The 20212-nt window shown below is 37.4% G+C and overlaps 1 protein-coding gene and 1 non-coding gene across 2 annotated transcripts in view; one reads left to right on the forward strand and one right to left on the reverse strand.

The window, feature by feature from the left end:
- Positions 1-3280: 3280 nt before the first annotated feature.
- LOC149084481 (uncharacterized) overlaps positions 3281-20212 on the reverse strand; it is a 28488-nt gene continuing 11556 nt past the window's right edge. Inside the window, exons 2-4 of the mRNA XM_089235487.1 lie at positions 5532-5639; positions 4586-4702; positions 3281-3472 (exon numbers count right to left, since the gene is read on the reverse strand). Of these exons, the coding sequence (XP_089091613.1) occupies positions 3439-3472; positions 4586-4702; positions 5532-5639 (259 nt within the window). The 3' untranslated portion in view covers positions 3281-3438. The remainder of the gene's footprint in view (positions 3473-4585; positions 4703-5531; positions 5640-20212) is intronic.
- On the forward strand, positions 16743-16852 carry LOC149084482 (U6 spliceosomal RNA). The gene has a single exon (XR_016193057.1). It is a non-coding gene; the product is annotated as a U6 spliceosomal RNA (small nuclear RNA).

Raw genomic sequence — 20212 nt, forward strand, 5'->3', positions numbered from 1 at the left:
CATAACGCTGTGTATCCATAGAGAGAGCGCTTCACTTTTTTCTTTCTCTTCTAACTCTTCAGTCCTGTGCTAGACTTCAGTCCCGATGAAACGCTCCCGCCCCCCCTCTGATTCAGAGCCAACCACGCTTATCGCCTGAAACTTTTTAGTGAACGAACCATGGGATTATTAAACTATGGGGGTTATTACGGCATTTTGATACCCATGAGAGTGTTCTGCCATGAGGGCGCTGGTGTTTCTACTCTCTATATGTACAATAACGTGTGAGATTCATATAAATTTTGATTGATATTTTTAATAAATTTTTAATCAGTTGCACTGATGTCGGGTTATCTTATCATGCGTGCAAGTTGTTTTTAATGCATTTGTAAACTTTATTTGACACGATTCATATTATATTGGCATATTTGTAATAATTACGAATCTTTGAAAATTCGTGAATGTATAGTCAGGTCATTTAAAAATCCTAGAGGTTTCACACTTCTATATTCACGTGAGATTCTCACGCAGATTTTATTTTCAAAAGGAACATATGTATATATATATATAATTATTTTATGTATGCTTTTGAAAGTTAGTGCTGCCATCTCTTGAACAAATTTTATTTGAGTATTCACACAGTTTCAGTAATACTTGGTAAAAACCAAACTAATTTCCTATAATACTATTAATTTCTATCTTTTTATTATAAATTATTTCTAGTAATTTTATTTAAATATGAAATCACACAATTTATTTTTTCGTGAAAGTAATTTAGTATATGTAATATTATTTTCTTATCTACATTGAAATTTTTGTTTAAACTGGCGTTAATTTTCTAACAAGTTTAAGACTCCATAGCAGAGTCTATAAACGATGCCGTCGGCAATTTGATTACTAATGAGAGCAATCGGAATTTATGAAGGTTCATATTTGATGAGGATTTTTCAAACACGAATTGGAAATTCATATCGGAAAGAGTAAGAAAACATTTTCTCGGGATCAATGGACACGTTGCCAAGTCAGTAGAGAAATAGTTTCGGCATTAATGAAAACTCATATCTCTAATGAAAAAAAATCATTTCGGAATCAATAGAAGTTAATATTTGGTAATTTAGGAAAGACGAAAATTCATATTTAAAAAGCAGGAGAGGATAAAATTATCACTTTGGATGGACGAGATAACATTTTAGCTAATTGGTTATTGCACGTGGAGAAGTCTCGGTTCCAATCCCGGTGAGCAAAACTAAATCACATCCATTCGGGAATATATTCTATGCTAGAAATACCGAAAATTAATGACTCTTATGACGGAAGCGACCACATAGTGTCGAAACCGTGTATGTGTAATCATTTATTCATATTGGATCGTGTCACATTATTTTGCATGAATTATCATCAGTACATGTTATGTGGAGGCGGCTGGTAACTCCCGGAGTAAAGACGTACTTCCCAGCAATATATATTTCTTTTCTGAAATTATCGCCATCTTAGAGATGGAGTGAGATGACTCTTAAATTGTCATCATCCCTTGTACCGACCATGGCTTCAACGCACTACTGCATTCAATTGAGTGGGAGTACGAGCTGTTATGATCTTATCTACGCACCCCGATATACGAGTGAATGTTCGAATAGATAGATAATGCGTGGTCACATCCTGTAACAATTAGGTTCGCGAATAGCCTGCATTGATATTTGATCATTCATCGAACTGAAATGCAATACGAAAGACTTCGGTAATATATACAGTGTTCAATTAAAAAGTGTATCGACCGGAAGACACCCTATGAGAAAAGGAAAGCGTTGAAACAAAACTATACGCGCGATGAGGACCTCGTTGTCATGGTTTGGCTTCTGTTTATAAAAAGAATTGTAATGTTCTAAAAATTAAAACATTTCCAAAAGTGTGCATTGATAGCAACGCAAAAAGTGTCCCGAAACATTTTCAGTTGAAGAGCATACAACACACGTAAAAATCTTCATAACGTTTAGTTATTCCATTTTAGTCACAGCATTTTTTGGTACGGGGAGACCGCTTTACCCAAGAACACAGTTGTACCTACAGACCCATTTTAAAATACGAAAACGGGGAATGAATGTATGGTTTTGGTTCTCTCTCCTCGTAGATTTAACTAGTGACAGGCAGTCGCTCACGGAAAACTAGCTCGTCGAAGACTCAAGGTAAGTAAATATGACGTGTCATAACAGTTGACGTTGTATAATGAGATGGCATTATTTTATATGTATACTTATTCACATGAAAACTTTTTTAATCAATAAAATGGTTATTAAAAACTATTTTTTACTGAAAAATGCACATTTTATGTTATGTCTGCAGGTACATTCGGGTTCGTACGCATTTACATCAGGTTGATTTGTACCTAAGAACAAAACTTTCATCGCCGAATTTTTAATTTTTTCAAAAACATGACTTTATATTCACAAAGGTTCAGAACATAACAACCTGAGCGTTTTAGAAGGCTGATAATATGCTTCACGATGGCTGAGTAGATGTATGATTCCAGTGCCAGTTTTGAGAGTGGAAATGCAGTGTGTCGCAAAGTAAGAAACCTACATTTCCATACCTTGTTCTCTCACTACCAGTTAGAAAGTTGTTGCCCTGTATCTCCTGAGGCCAACAGAACCCCCCCCCCCAATTTTTAAGTTCAGTATTCGCGAAGATATCTGAATTTAAATATCGGACAAAAGTTACGGAAGGACGGCAAAAACTATCGGACAACGATCCTTTTCCTTCATTTATGCTGTCCTTTGCCAAACTGTTCTCTGATTTTGAATTCAAATATCTCAGCGAATATTCCATTTAGAAACTTCGAATTCTGTCTGTTGGTCTCAGGAAAGACAAAACAACAACTTTTTAGTTGGGAGTTAGAGGACTGGGGGACCGTATAAAAATTTAGATTTTATTACACGCTGTATTTTTACTCTCGAAACTGGTACAGGATAATTTTCTACCGCCTTTTTAAGCATTTCTTGAATTGAAACTATACCTCCGCGGCAGACGGTTGGCGAGATAAAGACCGCATTAGCACTTACAGGACACTTTGTATACCTAAGATGTATTAAATGCATAAGAAATCAGGATTGATGTGTTCACGACTCATTAAGTAAATGCTTTCAAACATAACAAAGTATTTTATTTATTATTTTGAGAAATATTTGATGAAGCAAGCCGAGCGGAAATATACGTTCATTTAAACAAACAGGGTAACATTATGCACAGATATATCGGGGGGAAAAATATGTTTCAATGTAATTTGTTAGTAAGTTCTTCTGGTACGTAAATAATACTTCGACTCTTTATTTCATTGTTTTCTGATTCCTGGAATGTAAAAAAAAGGAAACTACAGAATCTCTCCACGCGAGAGATCACATAATTCTATTTATAATGATTTTTCTTGATTTTTCTCATATCGTACAGGCAACTCTGCGAACGCCATCAGTCTTGATATATCTCGGATTCACTTTCGAGCCTGTAAAAGAAATATAAATGAAAATGAAAATTATGACACAAATATGAAAATTATGAGCTATAATAACCGTCGCTTCCCCGGATTTTCTTCAATGAGGCTTTTCGGATCACGTGATACCTCCCTCTTTCTTTGAGGGACATGCAAACCGTGTCTAATCTAAGTTAATCAATATGGCGACTCATGAAAGAAATAAATCTAGATTTAAAGAAACGTAGAAATGAATATACAGTCGAATCCCGTTCTAACGAATACCGTTAGAGCGAAAATCTCGGTTTAACGAACACTTTTCTAATCCTCCCAGATTAGTTTCCATTGCTTTTCATTCAACTGTCTCTCAATGTTTTCAGCTATTTCCCAAAATTGGACGGTGGGCCACGGTAAAAATATCCAAGCAACACACGTGTCTTTTGGGCCACGTGCTTAAGACCCCGTAGTGTAAAGAATAACACGGTTATAAATTGTAAATACAGTATACAACAGTCATTACCATATTGAACCGTGACTACAGTTTCAAGAATGTTTCATATTATCAATTGATATATATTCTACGATATGTTCCCTATGATTTGGCATGTGACAATGTTTCGACGCCTCTTATGATTGACCCCTCGGTGCAACCAACACCAGCTATAGCAGAAGGTATTCGCGCGAAGCTCGTGATGTCACTGAAGAAGGTGATCTGACCTATATCCATTATATATAACAATAAGAAAAGGGTAAAGATGGCGGATGCGTCGGCGTGCTATATCCAATGGCATTGTGTGAGATGGCCTTCACTAACGTCACGAGCTTCGTGTGGAGGACTTCTGCTATAGATGGCGTTGGTACAAACCAGGCCATCTAATGACACGCCGGAGTCGGTACCAGCTGACGTAATCACCCTGACAGAACCGGTTGATGGCTATTGGCTACCCTGGTATTTCAGAGATGCGCTTCAATCGAAGAGTATTAGAGCAGTGACGTCATGCACCTGATCCGAGATCCCGCCCACTGAGCCAAGGTGGCAAGATCAACTTCAAAGCGATGAGATAGCCCTTTCTATATAGTCCTGGGTACAAGGACTGGTACAACTATTCCCATTGGTGTGGAATAAACGGAATTCTCTGTACCTACCTGCGTTTTTTTCCGGGCGTCATTCGGCTACCCCAGAAATTCTGGTCCTTTCCACTTCCCGTGATGTCACCGTATTCACAATCCATTCCCGGTAGATTCAACATGCACGAACGTTTCCTGAGAATATGAAAATCAATAAATGAACAGAATATCGTAGGTGAATCTCACGTATTCGCATAATATGACTCTAATTTAAAATAGGTGCTGGAACTCGTCCCGAAGTGACCAGATATATTTTGCTGAAAGATATTTTTGTCTGTGAATCATAATAGGCATAAATCTAAAGTAAGAACGTCATAAGAACGACCAGAATAAATCATAATCTGCCCTTGGTATTTATCATCCATCAAAACAAAAATTAAAAAGAACACCGAAAATTCTGGAATTTTGTAGAAATGTTTATTCGATATGTGTTTTGAAAAATGGACCACCACCAGACCAACCGTGACCCCCCACTCTGTCCCACTAGGGGATATAAGCTGATCCGTCTCAGGAGACTTGGGCCACTGTGGAAAAATCCAATGACATCCAAGACCATGGGAGATTTCATAATTTTTGGTGATGCCTGTTATAAATCTTACGGATGAACTCACAAACTGTCATCTGAGACAACAGCGTTCAAAGTGTTTTTTTTATACATGCATTTACACTATAATTCATTAGTATTTTCTTTATTTTATTTTGAATAAACAAATTAACCGATTGACACGATACTTTTTGCATTTTATTTGCAACTCAATGGAATTTTTCTTGAAGTCATTTTTGAAAAATTGACTTCAGACTCCAGTTGGTAAGTTTGAAATATCTTCCCGCAAAAACATAAAAACTAAATTTGATTATACATTATATATTGATTTATACATAATATGGGTATATATTTGATTATACATAATATATCTCATTTCATTCACACGGTAAATAAATTGTATGATTATAGAATTCTCACTGTAACTTTTCCAGTCGACTGTCGAGGTCTTGGAGAAGATTTTTGATGTAGTCCAACTGCTTTCTTTTATGGACAATTTCCCTCAGTGATCGAGGAGGAAAGGCAGAACTGCGAAAAGAAATACATAGAACTTAATATGTTTTAGAATACCAAATTATTTCTCCTGATATTTTTAATAAATTATACACAACTGTATATACAGGGTGGCCAAAAAGTCCGTAGAAACTTTAAGAATTCATAAAAACCGGAAAATAACCGAAATAAAAGACGGTTTGCAGGGTTAGCATCTCTAGGTCACGGGAATTATTTTGACAGGAAAAATATAACTCAAAAACCACTGACAGGTAGCGCTGACGTACACAAGTCAAAGAAAATATACCCAAATTGCGAATACAATACCTCCAATTTGTTTATTAAAGCAGTATGTGTTCCACATGACCACCACCAGAGGAGATAACACATTGCAGGCGAGTCACAAATCTAGCAACGGCAGGGTGCAGCAGGCGCACATACACTGTTTACAACGGTGAACTGATTGTGGATTAGGAGCGAAAGTTCTTACAACCGTTTCATTTGCATATTTCCACAGAAGTCTATCGTACCAGCGCCATCTATCGGCTGGTTTTTTTAGTTACTTTTTTTCCTGTCAAAAAATTACCGTGACCTAGCGATGCTATCCCTGCAAACCGTTTTTTCATTCGGTTATTTTTCCGGTTGTTATTCATTTTTGAAGTTTCTACGGACTTTTTGCCCACATCCTGTATTATAAAGCACACATACTTGATCCTTGGCCCTCGGACATGTCGAATGATTGAATTTTTCAAGTTTTATAAAATATATTTTATCAAACTTTTATACTGTGATTCCGGCCTTGGTAACAAGGAAGTTTTCTTCTTTGAAAGCTCACCGGGTTTCCGGAATTTTTGAGGGTTCCATGGCGTTTGATCATGAGGAACCCTAAAAAAGCTGTCACGTATCCCCAGCGTTCCGCGGAAAACCAGTTTGAAGCCCGTGCTCTAACCATCCTTTGGCTTCGTGAACATTCTATGGAGAATATTTTATGTAACATAGTGATCATGCCTATACCACTTGTATATCTGTTACGGCCAAAGCCCGAACTTCGGCCCGGGATCGACCAGTTCGTGATCTGGCCGGCCAGTTGACCCGACCAATGTCTCACCCAATTTTCCGAAGTCGATCCCTATATTACCGATGTCAATCCCCAAAAAACTGTGCTTCTCTACGTGTGCGTCGCGGCTCGTAGGAGCATCACCAACTAGCCAGGGGTGTCGGTGTAGTTGGAGATATTGATTTGTGAACGCATTTATGCTTTGAAGTGGTTGTTTTATTTTGAAAAATGTTTACCAAACTGTTCCTGGGAAGCGACACGAACAATGAACAGCTGGTGACAAAGGTTTAAAACCCTAAGGTATCGTTATTAACAATCTTTTGATTGTTAGATTTGCTATGGCCAACCATAATTATAAATAGCCATAATTACCACCGAAAAATACACCAACTTGGCGATAACGCCGAATCATGCCTTTTCTTTGGCCAGGAATTTCGAGCCACTTGACGGACTGGCTGGCCAAAGTTCGAATTTTCTACATCGCCCCGTCAACTGGTCGGCCATTTCGCCGATTTCTGCCCTCGGTTGTAACATATTCAATATGTTGTCATATAAAAAAAAAAAGCGGATTTTTTACCCGAAAAATAAATGGAATACCTACGTTTTTTGAAGTATGAATCGGAAAAATTAATGCGAATTTATTTTAACGTCTCTTCAATTTTTCTTTGTAATATTCGAAATACGTCACGAACAAAAAGTAGCAGATTCGTACTTCGAGTGGTGTAAAAAAAAAGATATTTTACAGAGTTTTTTGTTGTTATCGATGGATTTCATTACAATCATTTTCACGGTTTTCCAAAACCAACTGAAAATTTTCGCCAAAAAAATCGATAAAAGTCACAGAAGTGCATTAAAATTTGAAAACTGACACATTTATGTTCTCTTTCCAACATAAAGTGACATTTGTATTAATTTTGCTCTCAAGCATATGAAGAAATACATCTCTTCATTTTCAGGATTTTGTACAGTAACCAAAGAAGATTGATGCATTCTAAGTATTTCGGGGAGAATATTTTAAAGAAAAAATGGCATATAAGAAAGATTGCGATTATTTATTACTATTATTATTAAATATTTTTTTCCCCTTATTCTCGATCTTTGTTGAATGTTCCGCAATTTCCTATTCTCCTTGTCGATACGAGATCGTCCTTGAAACGACATTTTTGTTTTGTTAGGGAAACGCAGGAGGGAGAACATTTTGTCAAAGGACATGTCACAGAAGAAACCTATCATTTGATCGAATATTTGAAATTAAATGACTTTACTTCTTCGTTTTGGGTTTTTATTCCGTCTTGTCTACATTTTCAATGACGCCAACGTTTTCCATGTATTGAATGGAAAAACGACTGTTTAAAAAAAACTGCCTCAAAACCCACTTAAAAGAGATTTTTATACCATAAGATATTGAAAGAAGAAGAACGGGATGATTCCGCATGTCATCGGGATGATTCACGAAAGTATAAATTCAAGTGTGCTTCTTTGAAAAACGGGACATTTTGGGATGATCAAAGTTACGTGAAAATACGGGACGTACGGCAACCTCGTTTTTTTAATTGCGAAAAGAACACACATAAATACTTAAGTACAGAATACAAATAATATGCAAAATAAAAACGGTAGAACAAAAAACGAAACATACGCTCTGCAGCACTTAGGGGCCTAGTCCCAGAGCTTGCTAAAATTTTTCTGTAATCAACAGTAAAAAAAATTATAAGTATTTGGCAATTATCACCGAAAATTCGCAACATATTTTAGTGGGAATTTGCGATTTCTCATATTTTTCTGTGATCTCAATTTTTTTCTATCAAATATGGTCACCCAATCACAATGGTACAAAACTTCATGTATATAGGCCATTTGATTATATTTTTCTCCCTCAAAAAAAAACATCTCGAGAACTTCCAAGTCGGACATAACAGTAAAATTCCGCGGAATCTTCAGTATCGTCGTAATCGATTTCGACTGGATGTCGTCATTCCAGAAAAATGATAAATCTTCCTACTTTATACACACATCGTAGATAGGTGTGGAAAAGAGAAGAGATTTGCTCAAAAGCGTATGACGGCGACGAAAGTGCTCTCCGAAACACTTCAAAATGCTCTCGAATATGGAGTATTAATTTGCCGAAATCCCAAAAACTTCAATTTCTGAGTATCTAGCAAACATTGAAACGTTATTCGGGAATTTACTCTCGTACGAGATGTATCTTGAAAACTATTTTTATCGCGATCTTTTCGGTATTCAATAAGATGCACGCGCGATGCATTTGATCGCCCAATGATTTTCGCTATAGCCGGTCGTAAACTCATTCTCTTATCGCAAATATCCGGAGACTATAGCATAGTTATGTCTCCATCACGATTTCAATCTCCTGGATATATTCCGCTCCATACTAACAAATATTCCGGAGGCGAAATTATATAGACACTAGAAACGTTGATATTGAAAATGATCGATAGGAGCCAATTCTGTATCGATTTAGTATGTAGTTGTGGTTTCACGAAACCACATCGTATTTCATCTCGATATGGAAATAATTTTCAATTGTTTTTTTACACATGCTTGTATGAACTCATACTTTTAATATTGAACAGATTCACTGTTTAGCCCTTTAAGCGGCACTGACGAGATATTTCGTCTTCAAAAAATGCTCCTATTTTATCACTGAGAAGCCCAGATAATTTTGTAAATTTGATTTCTCGAATCCTTTAGTTTGGAACTGCTGAAAATCGGAAGAACGCTTACTTCATTAAAACAAAAAGATATGCCATTTTGAAGGGAGGTTCCGTGATTTCTAATTTACACTTTAAGGGTTAAAAGGTATTCGGTTACAATTATTTTTTGAAGAATTTTAAATAGCAAATTTCTTTTACAAGCAAAGCTAGAAAAGCATAGGTATACAACAGATGTTCCGCGGAGCCCCGGGGTTCCGTGGAATCAAACGCCAGTTTTTTTCTCTGCTTACCAACTGTAGAATTTTGTTTTTTTGCTCAGTCGAAAAAACACGATATGTTTTAAAATAATGGCTCCCCGCATCTTTCTACCGGGGGTCCCTGGGTTCTAATATTTGGTTGGGTCCCCCCCGGGACGGGAATATTTTTGATGCAGTAATGCTAACACACAGACGTAAAATACGTCTCGGTCATTTTTCGCGTTAAAAATTATACGCATTTTTACGAATGGGAAGATCTTGTTGAAGTATGGCAATGCTCGATCCTATAGCGCCTTTGTAATATACATAAATAAATATATATGTATATATATAACTTGAATCTATGCACTTCGAAAGCACTGCGACTCATCTACGAGTGTATCATCCATCTACACTGGATGAATCATGCAATAAATTATACAGAAGAACCTCACTGTAACGGATAGTTAAAAAAAATTGTAAAAATTGTGAAATTTTTATCTAATGAGTTTAAAACTCATCTTAAGTATTTCAGAAAGTATTAACTCGTTTGAAAAGCATTTCCAAGCAATCCATTAAACGACGATCGTTGTTTTGTTTTGCTTAAACATGGATGCTCTGCATGAGTTATGGCGCTCGCCCCAGCCAGAAAAAATAAGTTTTAAATTCAACCTAAGTAGAGAAGGCTGTTTTTTATTGGTATATAACAAACACCTTTTTTACAGCTATATAACTACTGTACTTCCATAGATGTACACCCTGTAGCATTACACCTCTATAAGAATTATTTGGAATAAATCGGACTTTCATTATAGCGGACAATTTTCAGTCGCTGTTAGTTCGTTATATCGAAGTTGTACTGTATTTAATTTTTCTTCTTGGCTCTTCTTTGCATATGTTCAAAAAAAAGGACGACCTTTGCAAAAATCCATCTCGTCGACCCTCCAAGGGCCTATTGTGGCCGGTATTGCATTTTATTGAGCTATATCGATTAAAACATTTTCCTGTCATATATGAAGTAGGTAAAGAAATATGATTCATTTGTATACGAATGCATACAATACGTAATGCATACGAATCCATATATTTCTTCGGAATCAATAACGTAATTAAATCGTTTTCTGACGTTTTAACTATCATTGAATAAATCGATATCATTCTTATGGTTCATTGCGATATGATTGTGAAAAAAAAAAAGAAGAAATGCGCGTATACACAAGCTGAGAATGCGAAAATTTTCGTAAGATGCGAATAAACAAAATCATCTCAATCCCGTAGGCGATCAATCACGTACAAAAGAGCTATATTCAAACTTTCTTGACATATTGAAAAGCCATTACGATTTGTCTTTATGGCTCCATATTTTCGCAACGCATAGGAAGAAAAGAAAGTGATTTTTTTTTATAATGAAACAGGAATTTATTTAAAGAAAAAATTCTTATGGGATCCGATGACTTATTGAAATAATATTTTATTCCAATAAGTAAATAATATTTTATTCATGAGTTATATCATGTTCACTAATGGACTCCTGAATGCATCTAGAGATTCTTTTTTTTTCATATTTAGTATCAGAGGTTTCAACCAGGTGCTGTTTCAACAAGTTATTTGAATGTGATCACTTGCGTGCTTAACCGCAGATAGAGTACATATTTCTCGCATGTACCGTGATGCTGCTGCCAAGGCCGTAGCGAGGGGGGGGGAGGACTTGGGGGGGGTCTGGTCGCCCCCTCGAAATGCGAGAAAATGACCGAAAAAAGGTAAAAGATGGCAAAATCTATTGTTCTATAACTTTGGTCCCCCTCGAAATGGAAGTGGTTCCCCCGGAACGAAATTTCTGGCTACGTCCCTGGCTGCAGCCTTGTAGTTCTGCTGATGTTGAATGCACATTGTCAAACTGTCTTCTGCGTACCCTAAAATAGGGGGGGGGGACGTACCTAACTCTTCTATTTGTGCAACCTGATTATTTTTTTTATGTACCTGACCTTGCACATGCTTTTGAAATTGTATCAGAATGAACGTGACTCAGGGTCCGTAAATACGAGTATACATTAGAGAGCCCATCTTATAACGCGGTTCTAATCCGCTCGTGTGGGTGCACAAACTTACTTCTTTTGTTTTCTTTCTTTCGTTGAAAAGCGATTTTCCCGGTAGGTCCAGTTCAAACAACTCAAGAACCCTTCACAACACCGTACAAATTGCTGAAGAACCAATGAAGAATTTCTGCATTGAATGATCCGCGCGCAAATGTATACTCGCCTTTAGGTCCCAAGCCAGGGCCTCCTGATTTTCTTGTACAGTCTCACATTATACGTATGTTTATACTTGTACAGATTACTTTTGATCTCATATTTGAAAGCATATTATCAAAAGACCATCTAGGTACTCAACGAAAGCCTCCCTCCCTCTCCCCCAATCTATCTTGCACAACCTGAGTTTTTTCATATTTGTCTAACCTCGCACATCAGTTTGAAATTGCGTCTGAATGAGCATGACTCGGGGTCCTTTAGATCCCAAGTCAGGGCGTCCTGATTTTATTATACAGTCTCGCAGTTTTGTTTGTATGCTTCTATACGTCACTTTGAATCTGACATTTGAATGAATATTTCCAAAGGGTCAGGCACGTCAAAAAAGGGCCTTTGAACTCCTTATGGAACCTGATAATAATTTCCGTATGTCTTGACCTTGCACATGATTTTTGAAATATTATCTGGATGCATATCGTAAGCGAATACTGGATTTTCGCACGATGGGGCGGGGGAGGGGGTGGTTGTCCACCTACACCCGCACGCCTATGTCAATAATGAAATTTTTTGGTGAACGGGGGGTAAGGAGCGATCACACCCTCCCCCCACCTCCCGTATCCTTCTATGATGCAATTACTTTGGGGTCTTTTTGGTCCCTCGATAGGGATCCCAATTTTTTTTCTCTTGTAACTTGGAATTTTTTGGCATGACCGCTTCCTCCGGGCAATGAGCTTATTTCGCGTATGTGAGAGCCCGATGTGTGCGGAGGAAAATCCAAAGTGGTTGGAGAAATAGCGTTACTTTCGGGATTCGAACCATCAACCTTACGGCTGCCGTTGATTCTACGTCGTAGCTACTGCAGTAACAGACGATCCTATCCACGGTGATAATTAAATGTATCAATTCTTCAACATCTATTTGCCGCTAATGCGCATGCGCTCTCAGAATGGACAAATATAGAAGTCGCGAGCGATGTAGACGACAGTTTTTGCCGGATTATTTTTCATAAGCACTAGAAGCTGTAGCCCCTCCCCCTCTCTCTTTCTCTCTTAACCAGATCATGGCCTGCCGCTCTATCTCAATGAAGAGATTTTAGCAAGTGGTCGAAGAAGACCTGGGCTATGTGCGGGAAGTTGTGCATGCATGTGCTGTGAACCTAATATGAGAAGTCTTTTCTGCGTAATGCTTGTTATACGCAGTGCTGCCATATATATGCCATCAATTTTTCTAACTATGAGTGAAGTGTAACGATGATTACGTTTGTGTAGTGACTGAATAATTGTATCGTTATAGGACTGTTGCTCTCTGTGGCGAGACTTTTCAACGGGCAGATCGGCTCGCATTCGCGTCTCGAAGTTGGGAATCACAGAAAACAAACTTCAGCCGACCACCATTGAATCAAAGGTGAGATTCGAACCCGGGCGCGAGTCCGTCACTATAACCACTCGACCACCACAGTGGCTTGGTAAGCACCCCGGAATATACTGAGCGGAATCATCGCCCTCTATGTTAGAATAGCAAAACCAGCTTTCTGTTCATAGTGACGTCTCGTTTTAAAAAAGTCCAGTATTTTCGACATTAATTGGTTAATTAATCACAATTTAGTAAAATGGCGCTATTTATAATTTGATAATAAAAATAAAATTGACAAAACCATTTTAAATATTTACAGGATTTTTTTTTTTCCAGCCTTACGTTTGCAGTGAAAATTATTAATTGTCGCTTTAAATTGAGTTTGTTTGTGTCACGCATTGTATATTGCTCTATAATAGATGCCAAAACCGAATTACAAAAAAGAAGTCCCAATGAGCATTTGAGATTTAATCAAATTGATAGAAATTTCAGACATCTTAATGAAAGAAATCACGTTCTAGTCTAGAATTTCGAAGCAGTCGGGGTTATTTTGATCGTTTTCTTCTATGAAACGGACGTTCGAGACAAATTTCAAAGAACAATAGAAAAGAATGGATTCTTTCTCATTTGCTAATGGAAACATAAACTCTCATTTCACACCTCTTGCGTTCCAACAAGACAAAAGAGGCTTTTAAATGTTGTAATATAGAGTCGTAATATAGGCCCGTTCCTCATAACGATCCGGATCCAGAATGTGAGTGATATCCAGGCGGTTATCATTCGCGTAAAATCCTATTACTCAGAATACGTATGCAGATCATGTCGATGGAGATGAGTAGACATCCCTTGTAATTAGCACGTACATATCGATCACACTTATTTCAGGGGAAGATTGCGCAAACCTTCTGGTGACTTTGCGATCACCAGTTTCGTGTCGTTGTGAAACTAGGTACTTTAATGCATATTAAAAAAGCACTAGAAGCGAAGCGCGTCTTGTAACCCTCTTAAACTGAGCTCATTGATAACACTGCTCGACACCAATTTGGTTCTCAGTTGCTTCAGTGATTTTATGATGATTTGGGGGCACTAATTTCGAATCTGGCATTGGTTTTGTCTCATGTGAGCTCTAGTTTTTAAGATGAAGTCAAAATTAAGTTTTAAACATAAACAGCATATAAATCACATTGAAACTGTGCGTTATAAATGCATATGGTAAACCATTGGTATTTCGGTGATTTTGGGGGCTTTGAATCCGAATCTGGCATTAGTTTTGCTGAATTCGCTTTTTTGAGATAAAGTGAAAATTAAATTACAGTAGTAATACACGAGCATTATAAACATCACACATTAGAACTCTACGTATAAATAAATACAGTAAATCATGGATGAAGACAGTTGTTTTAGAGTCATTTTGTTACACTGATTCTTAATCTGTCATTGGTTTTGCAAAATTTGACCTAGTTTTTGCGATTAATACACACACTGAACAATGTAGTTTGTATGCTGCTTATACAAATACAATGTTACAACAGGCAAAATGCGCAACGAGGTGGCTGTGAGAATGTATTATTACCAATGAAATTTCATTTCCCCCACTATATCTCAAAAACTAGCGCAAATCTGACAAAACGAATGCCAGATTCAGAATCAGCGCAACAAAATGGATCTAAAATCACTGAAATATCTCTGCAAATGATTTATTGCATTTATTTATATCGCACAGTTTATGTGATTTATGCGCTGCTCATAGTATAACAATATTGAAATTCAATTTTGAATTTATCTCGAAAAAAGTAGACCAATCTGAGAAAACCAATGCCATATTCGGAATCAGCAGTGTCAATTATACACTAAAATCATTAAAATCCCTTGTACTCGTATCAATCTTCCCTTTTCAGTGATCTCTTCTTTGAGCAAGTGAGTGACCAAGTGAGCAAATGAGTGAATGAGCAAGTAGGTGAGCAAAAATGGGTAAGTGACTCACTATTTCTCAAAAGGTCGCTCACTTTGTCAATAAAAGACACTCTATCTCCATCTTTCTGTCTCATATACTCACAAGGTCGCTCACTTTGTCAGTAATTCAGCAGCTCCAATATACACTAAAACCATTAAAATTTCTTTAAAAGCACATGAGAAAATTATTATTTTTTGTTCACTCAATTGCTCAGTCGCTCATTTCGTCACAGACTTGCTCATTCACTCACGTGGTCACGCATTTTTGCAATTAATCACTCAAGGGATCATTGATTCATTCGCTCACTGACTTGCTCATTAACTATCATTTTCTCACTTGTTCACTGCCTCGGGGATTGGGGGGTCTGGTTCCCCCCCCCGAAATGTGAGAAAATGACCGAAAAAAAGGGAAAAACATGGCCAAATCTATTGTTCTATTAATTTGGTTCCTCCCCCGAAATGAAAGTGGTCCCCTCGAACGAAATTTCTGACTACGCCCCTGTATACAGACCTTTCACCAACCATAAATCAAATATTCTAATTTTTTGAAACAATTTACAGGGTGCTCCAAATTTTTTGAAACAAGGATGAAAAAGTGATTTGACAGTTCAAGAAACATTCCACCTACTTTACGCACAATTCACCGACAACAGTCCGATGCTAGTCAGTTAGCGAGGGAGTGGGCGATTGAGTTACTGAGTCCGTGAGCGAGTGACCTAGTGAGGCTCAAACAATCACCAAATTGTAGAGCTCTCCGCATAGACTTTATAAGTATCAAAAGCATCACTTTGAGAAAACAAGATGATCCCGATTTCATTCTGAAATTGTGCCGATTCCACTGCTTTTTCCGATTTGTAGGGCGTATGTTTTCTTTGACTTGTGTACGTCAGTGACACCTATCGGCTGTTTTTGAGTTATTTTTTCCGGTCAAAAAAACTCCTGTGACCCCTAGCGATGCAAACCACCGTTTATTTCGGTTATTTTCTCGATTTTCATGATTTTTTAAAAAATTTCTACGGACTTTTTGCACACCTTGTATTAGAATATTCACGTGATGACCCCTTTCATTCTAATTATTTGTAATCTTTTCGTCTGAAATTCACAGGCGCTTATTGTCAAGTTGATTCTCAAATCACCTTCACAACAAATTTGTTTTTTCAATATCTTTTTAAGCTTTTTTTTATTAAAAATTACCGGCGGTTCTCGACTTTCGCACTATTTGTTATTTCACAAATTTTCACAAAAATTCAATTTTTTAAAGATTTTTGTCAATAATGCAAAAATTGTTCGCTTTCATGCAGCCGCTCGAAATAGGTGGTATTCAACTAGCTCTTGACAAGCTTATAAAGGAAACACGTGAAAGCAATTAAACACTCCTCATTAACTTAATTATGTGTATTGTGCAATAAATATTTTAAATTGCATGTGCAATTTATGATGGTTTTTTAACGTCCTTTCGAACATTCAACTTTTCGCACGCATTTTCAGGAATCAATTATGTGTGAAAGTCGAGGGCCGCCTGCATTTTATTACCCTTTTTTTTTTTATTCTTGTGAAAGTTTGTAACCCATTGATATTGCTCCCACCATATATATAATTGAGGTAATATATATCTACTTGTTCTAACGCTTCGGCCAGTACATATACTAAAATTGAAACGATACAGGGAAGATTAGCATGGCCCCTACGTAAGGATGACAGGGAAAATCGTGAAGCGTTCCACATTTTCATTCAGCCACCTCGTTGGGAATTTTGCCTGTTGTGTGGCGGGCGTTGTATTTGTATAAATATAACTACTCTAAAAGTTGCGATTTATGCTTGGTCTAATTTTTTCAAAAAGGTGTCTTCGCGTTCTCCTAAAGTCATTCTTCCGATTTTTCGAGGCTTAGTTCGTCCTGGACTGGAGTATGCTGTAAGGTTTCGAAGACCATACCTACAGAAGGACATAGACTTGGTTGAAGGGGTACGAAGAAGAGCTACGCGTGTCCTTATTGGCACACAGGGCTTGAGTTATGAAGAGAAACTTCATTTTTTGAATATGTTTACATTGGAAGAACGCAGGTGTCGAGGAGATATGATCAAAGTGTTCAAAATTTTCAACGGGATGGATAGGATGGACCATGAACTTTTAGCACACCGCCAATCGACTGCTTTTACAAGGGGACACCAATATCGATTGGTGAGGGACAATGCAAGGTTATGATGTCGCAGGGAATTTTTCTCTAATAGGGTTGTTAATAAATGGAATAGCTTACCCCCGGAGGTAGTAAATTGTAACACAATTGACGCGTTTAAAAAGAAATACGATAAACATGTTGGGGTAAATCGAGAAGCTCTGTCCATACTTAGAATAAGACAACCATAAATACATTATGGGCATTGTATAATATTTTATCACGTGTATATATTGTTTATAATTTGTGTTAGTTGCATTTTTAATTGGGTTGCTGTATTTTGGAAATATATGGCATCCATATTTTTATGGGCATCTTTTTCTCAGCCACCTCGCTGGGCATTTTGCCTGTTGTGGCGTTGCATTTGTATATTTGTATTTATAAAACTATATATACCTATATATTTTTTTCGAATTTAGTGCCCATCGTGGAGGGAAGAAATCGATTCGTTTCCTTCATCTTGATTTCCCGCCATGAACCATTCAAGAAATCATCAAGTTGAATACCTTAGACATGGTAAGTATGTCCCTCAAAACCCTTCGCTGAACGATGAAAATAATCACGTGATCCAAAAAGCCTCATACCGCATGTCTGGGCCGCCACAGATGAATTTATAATTGATAATCATATTTTTTTATTTTTTACGAGAGATTCCTCTCAGAAATCCCTGCAAAACTAAATTTACGTCGCTACTCCAATTTGGTTAAAACAACCCCCTCCCCTCTCCTCTCCACTGCCCGTTTATTCTCTATTCAGAAAAACTGGTGCTGTCCTCGGAATTCACGATCTTTCCATTTATTGTGAGGGACGCCATCTATCTTCCTCAAAAGAAAAAAAAATTCGAGAATTCAAGTGGGGAAATTTTTCTACGTATTTCTTGCGTGAGGGAAGGTAAATCAATCTCCGACACTGCAAAGATAAATTTACAACTGCTCAAATATCTGCGAAGTCTCCCAAATTCAAGCGAAAAATCTTTCAATCATTATCATTAATAATTATACATAAGAGCACAACACAATACATACATGAATTACATTTTTTTTTAAATTATAAATGATTAATATCATATTACCGATGAATCTTAAATGCATTTATAAAGAGGTATGGTCAAAGTTTTGAGAGTGCTCAATATTGATAATGCCATGGGTTTATAAATCACAATTTAGTAGAATGATTATCATTAATAATTCAACCTTATGAATAATAAGTAACGTATGCAGAAAAGACATTTTAATAAATTAAAAATACATTATGTGGATAATTTTTGTTCGCAGCTCGAAGCATTCGCGGTTTCCGTAAGATTTAGTAGCATCAATAGAAAGCGCGATCTATTCATGATGAATAAGTGCATGCAGTTACTCAATGCATTTTTTTCCCTCCAATACAAACCATCGGTTTGGAACTACTGTATATTTAATGTGTATAAGGCCTGGATTACACTTAAAAAATGCCACCAATAACATTATGTTGGTTACATTCCAGAAAATGCAACCGATGATCTTATTGGTAGAATTTTTTCAAGTTTTATAAAATAACTTTTATCAAACTTTAGTAGTGTAATCTCGGCCTAAGGAACGGCTTGTTTTTTTTTTTTTTTTTTTTGGGGCGTGAAATTTGGAAAAAAGTTGGAAAGATATACAAGTAGAGCATCAATTATCAGGAGCAGTTAGGGGTGTTCAGATTACCAATCATTCACGGGAAAAAATTGTACCAGTGCCATAGGAGCAATATGGAACAAAGAAACAGTGATATATTAAACAGAAAACTGTATATATATCACACGTCTTATAAATAACGCAGAGAACTGACAATTTCAGAATAGTTTTTCTCTCATCAAAGTAGGCCTACAGTTTAGGAAAAAAAGTCCAACATTTCCTTTTGCTTCACTAAAAGCATCAGCGGAACTTCTATATGGTACGCAAATGTGAATTTCCAGCCTGGAGCAATTTCGGTTAACCGATGTTTCGGATGAGTGATGCTCTACTGTATAAATAATACTATCCATATACAGAATGATTCAGAAAATATGGGAAAAACTTTAAGATGTGATAAGTACACACCGATACAAACAATTGTCATCAAAGAATGTATGGTGTAACATGAAACGGCCGCTCCGCAAACGTTAAAACGACATTCCTGTTGAAATTTATCGAGAAAAAAAGAACACCATGCACACAAATGTAACCTGGGAAAGAAGAAGAAACCGCATGCAGATCTACGTCACAGTGAATAAAAGGCGCGGACGCTAGTCCCGTGAAGTTATTCCTGCGTGCGCAAAGACGTTCCAACAGTTATAACGTACGGGATAATGACGCACTTTAGTAATACTGAAAAAGCAGACATGCATTTCATTTACGGAGCTGCAAACGGAAGTACCACAGAGGCAGCATGAATGTATCGGCGATCGTTCTCCCCTCCCTCCCCACAGGCGGTTGCCCAATCCGAAAACATTTACGCGCTTGCATCGGCAGCTGTACGCAGGTCGTACAAGGACTACCAGAACAGCAGGTGTGGAAGACGAGATTTCGGAGATGGGGGAGGATCAGCCAACTACAAACGCACGAGCTGTGGGCCGTAGCTTTGGTGTTCCACAACCTACGACATGGCGGGGGCTGAAGGGTGAGAGGTTGTACCCACACCATTTTCCAAGCATTGAATGAAGAAGATTATGCTCGTCGAAGATTAAACACAGCAGAGAGTGCAGCGCGCCCAGATTTTGCGGCATCTGTTGTTTTCTCCGATGAATGTGCTCTCGCACGAGATGGTACATTTAATACCCACAATAAACATGTCTGGGCGTTTGTAAGTTCACGTGCCACATATCCACATGCGCATCAACGACGTTTCTCCATCAATGTGTGGGCAGGAATCATCGGCGACCACCTAATAGGACCGTATCTTCTGCCGGAACTCCT

This window comes from Pholcus phalangioides, unplaced genomic scaffold, assembly GCF_987345545.1.
Source record: "Pholcus phalangioides strain wild (caught in Gottingen) unplaced genomic scaffold, Ppha-v1.0 ptg000008l_1, whole genome shotgun sequence".
Classification (NCBI taxonomy): domain Eukaryota; kingdom Metazoa; phylum Arthropoda; class Arachnida; order Araneae; family Pholcidae; genus Pholcus; species Pholcus phalangioides.